The sequence below is a fragment of the Macadamia integrifolia genome, unplaced genomic scaffold (assembly GCF_013358625.1).
Source record: "Macadamia integrifolia cultivar HAES 741 unplaced genomic scaffold, SCU_Mint_v3 scaffold_22A, whole genome shotgun sequence".
Lineage (NCBI taxonomy): Eukaryota > Viridiplantae > Streptophyta > Magnoliopsida > Proteales > Proteaceae > Macadamia > Macadamia integrifolia.
The window spans coordinates 88,923-95,647 of NW_024870651.1; the positions used below are offsets into that span (position 1 = coordinate 88,923).

General features: G+C 38.9%; 1 protein-coding gene across 1 annotated transcript; it reads left to right on the forward strand.

The window, feature by feature from the left end:
• The first annotated feature begins 360 nt into the window (after positions 1–360).
• Positions 361–6,450, forward strand: LOC122071456 (probable arabinosyltransferase ARAD1). Its single transcript, XM_042635816.1, has 2 exons — positions 361–1,412; positions 6,031–6,450. The coding sequence occupies exons 1-2, from the start codon at positions 495–497 to the stop codon at positions 6,433–6,435; spliced, it is 1,323 nt and encodes a 440-aa protein (XP_042491750.1). The 5' UTR covers positions 361–494; the 3' UTR covers positions 6,436–6,450.
• The last annotated feature ends 275 nt before the right edge of the window (positions 6,451–6,725 follow it).

A 6,725-nucleotide genomic window follows, 5' to 3' on the forward strand; every position in this document is an offset into this window, starting at 1 on the left:
CTTAAACGGCTCTCCGATCTAAGAAAGGGAAAAAGAGGGCCAATCTTGGTTTACGATTCAGACCAGGATTGGTACCTATTAGCTGATACGATATCGAAATCCTGTGCAGGAAAAGCTTCCAAGGACAGATTTGTTTAATTCCAGCCATGAATTTAGTTATCGATATCATTATTGGTATTGACCGATACAATTTCAATCCTAAATTGAATTGGCGTTGGTTTTATCCCTAGACTGATATCTGATCTGAATCCATCAATTACTCATATCGGTCTATACAGCTGATACGGCCGATCCGATACCGATAGTTAGAGCGATACTTCGAAGCCGTTCATTCTATTTTACCATGCAGCTGATCACCGTTATTGCGTGAGAGATCGGTTTCTGTTCACAATTGGTTGGAAGTGTAATTACGAATTTGCCATTCTCCCCAACATCCTCCCTTATTCGAATTCCGGCTGCCATCTCCTCCTACCATGTAAAGGAACGGCCAAAGCATGACTGAGCCCCGAGGTAAACCCAGAAAACCCAAATCCTACTCTGCGTCTTCTCCTCCTCCTTACTCTAATGGCATAACCCTAATCCTTAGCTCAGCAATGGCACGAAAGTCTCTCCTGAAACCAACCCTCGCTACTATCCTCATAATCTTAGCTTTTTACGCTTTCTTCAATACCTTTCTCTCCCCAATTGACAGTAACCCTTCGAAGCTCCCCTCCACCTTCTCCTTCGATTCTTTCAAGTCCTCTTCTCTGCTCAGCACAGACTCATCTAATTCCCTCGAATCTCCTTCCAGTTCGCCGCCGGTCAAGGTGTATCTCTACGATCTTCCGCGGAAATTCACGTATGGCGTGATCGAGAGCTACTTGATGGCTCGTGATTCTCTGAAATCTCCGGTTGATGATGTGTCGACGTTAAAGTACCCTGGGCATCAGCACTCTGCGGAATGGTGGTTGTTTAAGGATTTATTATGGGAAGACAGGTATGGTTCGCCGGTAATTAGGGTTCTCGATCCTGAAGAGGCGGATTTGTTCTATGTTCCTTTCTTTTCGTCTTTGAGTTTGGTCGTGAATCCGATTCGACCTGGTATGGTTGGTAATGCGGGTGTGTATAGTGACGAGGAGATGCAGGAGAGTTTGATAAAGTGGTTGGAAGGGCAGGTTTATTGGAAGAGGAATTCTGGATTGGATCATGTTTTTATATGTCAGGATCCGAATGCGCTTTATAAGGTGATCGATCGAATCAAGAATGGGGTTCTGCTTATTTCGGATTTCGGGAGGCTGAGACCGGACCAGGCTTCATTGGTGAAGGATGTCATATTGCCGTATTCACATCGGATTAATCCGTTCAATGGTGAGATTGGTGTGAAAGAAAGGAAGTCGTTGTTGTTCTTCATGGGCAACCGGTACCGGAAAGAGGTAATTGCTTCTGCGTACCCTTATACTCTGTCTTGGTTGTGGGAAGATTCTGCAAATTGTCTCCAGTATGCTGTAAAGTTTTTAACTTTTCTTCTCACATCACTTATTTCCTTCAAATTTAAAATCATTTGGTGATGGCAACAAGGCACCTTCAGGTCTGATTTAAAACAATGGTTGATGTTAAATTATTTATGCTTAGGAATATATGCATTCAATTATTTGTATATTTGGGAGGTTATTTGCATGTTTAGGAATTTTGGACTTATTTGATTATTTGAGTACCTACCTCACTCAATTTTCACAACTATTTGTGTCGATGGATTTTAAAATCAGAGTTATTTAAGTTAGGAGGATTTACAGGGCGAACTGCTAGTTTTAGGATATGAGATATCCATTCTACTCAATGTATTTGCCCAATTGGCACATGTTTGGTTTGTTAAACCACCGCTAATTCTTCCATTGCTTTTGGTAATCAATACTTCAATAGGTAATCTCTCACATTGTGCTAGGGAAGAAATTAGAGAAACAGAAAACTCTACAGGAATCTAGAATTTTCTAGTCGATAATTACACAAAATGAAAATGACCAAAAAATTGAAAAAAAGAAGAGAAAACCTAGGCTGTTGTACATCATAGTGGCTCTGAAATCTCTATACCAATATTATGGAGTCTGCAAGGCTCTTTCTATTATTCCTTTATCCTAGGGCATATGAATTCCCTTCCAACTCCACTTTGACAAGTTGTAATTCTTTATCTTTGTCAAACTTCAGTAATTTTGGATCTCGCAATTCAGTTCCAGGTTCCATTTTGCGAAATTGAAACTGGATATGCAGCTAGTAAATTGTTATTTTGGGCTGTCCTTGATTGGTTTATGTCTCAAATAATTGACCTAACAGTCATGTTAGCCATACTAGTCCAGTACATGTACCTGCTGCCTGCTGGTCATGTTCATGTAGTCTTTATATGGAGTCAAGTTTGTGAAGTAATTATATTCTAATGTTTGTCTCCCAATTTGTTGATTTCTGCTAGACTGCACCTTAGGCTGGGGAGTCTGGCTACATTTTTCTTAGTCATCTATAAACTTTGCAACATTGATGAAAAAATTCAAGCCATACCAGGGAGGGGGGGGGGTACTGAGATTAATTTTAAAAATAACCTTACCCACGACCTTAACTCCTAGAGGTTTAAATAGAATTATGCAATTGATGCATTGATCATCTATAAATCCTCTCTACAAACCATATCTTTATACTCATCAGACTGCCGGGGGGGGGGGGGGATCGTCAATATGGACAAATTTATCCCTATATGGAAGGCTTGCTAGGGAGTGTCTTTCGTTTAGATGGCTCAGTTTTTATGTTTTGAGATTTTTTGGTTCTGCTTTCTTGTACATGGAAACAAGCTAGCTTTTGTGGTACCTGAAGAGTCAACACTTTGTTCTACAAAGGTAGGAGCATAGTTCAAGATCTAAACATCGAACCGGTTTCTGACCCTGGTTGAAACTGAAACATTCCAGGTTTGGGCTGAAATTCGATCCAAATCTGGTACATTTTGGTTGTCAACTGGTAAAATTTTGGCTTGAAACTTCAGGGAAACCCTAATTAAGCATCTCTAAAAATATTTGAACCTTTAGATTGTAAAAAAACTAGACCCAAAATGGTAATTTGGCTTTGGACCCAAGAAGAATCTCTTGAAGTCCATCACAACAGCCCTATAGGTGGAGGATTTGAATATTGGCCAAATGATGCTTCAATTCCGCCCAAATGTTGAAAGTGGATGCTCCACAGTTGATCACAAAGTCTTGTTTCAGTAGCAAAATGAAGGACTTTGCCAAAAAAAATTGAGTCTTGTTGATACGATCCCATGTTCAAAAACCTTGTATGGAATCGTTATAGGCCCACCCAAGGATTAAAGTATCGGTATCGGTCGCCGTATCGATCGGCCAAAATTAAGATACGTATCGAAGGGTATCGTATCGTATCGGAGATATACTAAGATACGCTAAAGATATATACCTAAATGGATAGGAAACATTTTTTTAAACACTTTTGCGTAAAGAATTTGTTAAAAAAAGCTATTGATAACATGTATTATGCATAAACACTAAATTGAGGGTATCGTACTAAGAATTCAAGGTTTGTAGTTGTCCCATAAATGTAAAATCCTTGTTCCCAACCTTGATTTCCACTTTAATTAGAGAGAAATATGACTGACAACACTTTGGAACAAAAACTCTTCAAAAAATCGTGTTTTTCTGAAAAATTACCCATCTTGGCCATTATATGACCGTAGCGCACTGTATCGGTACATACCGATATGTACTGATATATATCGATACTCACCGATACGTGCCGATATATACCGATACGTACCGATCGATACATACCGATACGTACCGATCGATACATACCGATACTCACCGATACGTACCAATACATACCGAAACGTACATTTTATCTCAATTTTATATTTTCCAGAGTCGCATTGAGGCATATCGTATCGTATCGTATCGATGTGTATTGATGCATATCAGTATGTATTATAGAATATATATCGATACGAAAGGATTTTAAAAATTTCATGTATCGTATCGGTCGGCTAAATTTAAGATACGTATCGGAGGGTATCGTATCGGTATCGGAGATACTTAAAACCATGGGCCCACTCAAGTTTACATTGACCAAAGGTTGAAAGATAGTGGCAAAACTGTAAATAAATTGAAGTTTGTAAAGGCGGAGAGGCAGAACTGTCAATAACCATAATTATCAAGGGAAAATTAGTGGTTAAGTGGATGAGATTAGAAAGGAATTAGAATTGAAGGAAAGGGACTAACTTGGAAATAGTGGATAGAACCTGATTAAGAAACAAGCAAGGGGTATTTTAGGAAATTAAGAAGTGGAGAGGGGAAAGAACGATGGGAGAAGGAGAGAAGAGAATTGTTGAACCACGATGGATTCAATTTAGTCTATCGTGGTGATGCTCAATTCTATTTATAGGAGAGTAAACAGACTCTTAGTTGGGATTCTACAAGGAGTCAAAAGTACAGTTACAGTAGGAATAGGAAATCAGACACAAACTAGAGTTAACCTAAGACCCAACTACTAACTAAACTAACTCATAATACGATAGGGACAAACCCCCTATCGTACTAAACATAGTTCATAGCTCAACATAAAACAAAGCCATGACTTGAGGTTGATGTCATCTTCAACCGTAAGACAGCAACTAGTGGTGGAAAACAATGACACCGTGAAGGAGAGAACCCCTTCGAGGGATCTCAATTGGACCTGAAACTCACGGTGGAGGATCACAGGTCCCTACCTTCTTGAATACAACTACTGGCCTTCCAAAAAAGCAAGTGAAGAAGGAGCATCCAAACACTGAATCTAACATTGACAATAAGCACAAGTTCAGGTTTGATTATTGGTTTTGGTTTGCAGCAAGGAAGGGTCTGTTGGCAATGAAACTCCAAGAGTTAAGTCATGCAGGAGAGAGTTCTCTTTGACCCTAACCTCAGGGAGAAAAAGAGAGGGGAAGACCGGAAGAGATTCTGGAGATCAACAAGTGGGCCTGCTGTTACCTCCTGCAACAGAGAAAGGAACAGTAGCATAATATGACAAACAGGAAAAAGAAAGAGGGGGAAAGGAAGATAGGGAACAGCAAGGGAAGAAATGCAGAGATAGAAAGAGAGAAGGGATGTTGTACCTTAGGGAAGGAGAAGAGAAGGGAAAAAATCACTCAACCATTCAATCCCCACTCACTCACAGAAGTAAAAGTTACCCAAATAAAACTTCATTCTATCCATCTCTTTGTTGTAAGAAAAAGAAATAAAAGAAACAAAGACTCCTATTCATACTCTTAAGACTAAAATGGAATTGAACTCTACCACTACGACCTACGTAGTCTACTCAAAGTAAAACATAGCAAAATAAAAAATTAAAACAAAGTTGTGAGGAAACCAAAGCTAGAAAACCAGAAACAAGAGGGGGAAGGAGGGATAAACAATGCTGTACGATTGAGAGTTTAGCCCAATTATCGTCCCAGCCTACACTTTTATTAAGTTGAGATAAAATACAACCTGAATCGGACTGTAATTCCTATGCATAACAGGAAACTAATAAGACAAACCTAAATAACCCCTGTTTTCTTTCGAGTCTTTTTGTAACTGAAATGTTGAACCATGGATAAGTATACTTGTTCCTTCTTACTTGTCCCTCTCTCCTCGTTTTTGTTGACCAGTGGGAGTTGTAAATTGTGATTATTCTCTTTCAGGAATTTCCTTTCCTTCCACCACATCCACTCTGAGAGTTAGGAAAAAGGAAAAATTCCAAATTTGGTCAAACAAAGGAGGAGATTTTTGTCTGCCGAAAGTTGCAATTTAATAATTTTAAACTCTTGGGTTCAGTCTAATGTTATGTTCTTTCTTCGTGGTTTATTTGCTAACATATTGCAAAAGTGGGCCTATACTGTTGTATGCCAACATGATTCATCTAAGATTTTAGTCTGTTCTTCCAAATTAATGAGATCCTGTAATGTACTTGCTGAAGTTACAGACTATCAATCTGGAAGTATGGACTGATGCTCACAAATTTTGTAGGCTGATGGTTGCTCTTTTGCAGGGGGGAAAAATTCGTAATGAGCTCTTCCAAGTACTTGAGGGTGAAGCTGATGTCATTATAAAACATGGAACACAATCCAGAGAGAGTCGGCGTATGGCGACACAAGGGATGCACTCATCCAAGTTCTGTTTACATCCAGCTGGAGATACACCCTCAGCCTGCCGACTCTTTGATGCCATAGTGAGTTTGTGTGTTCCAGTGATAGTCAGTGACCATATTGAGTTGCCTTTTGAAGATGTCATAGATTACAGAAAAGTTGCAGTATTTGTGGATTCTGCTTCAGCAGTGAAGCGAGGATATTTAATTAAAAAGCTGAGGGCAGTGAACAAAGAGAGGATTATAAAGTACCAGCAGGAGCTTAAAGCTGTAAGTGGTGTTTACTTTCCTTCTGCATTTTTTTTTTAATTTAAAAAAATGCATATATTCAAAATTTTTATTGGTCAAGATAAAAATAACATTCTATATTAGAAAATCTTGAAAATAAAATATATTGATGAAATTCCTTTACAAGTGATAGACATACAATGCATGCAGTTACGTAAATTAAGAGGACTCAATAGAAGATTGACTAGAAGCATAGTAGGATTTTCGGAAGGGGTAATGGCAGGTGCCAGAGAAAGGACTAGAAAGAATTAGTTCTATGGATTGGTATTGATGGTTGGTGATAATAAAGGGGTAATTACAGTTGACTGGAA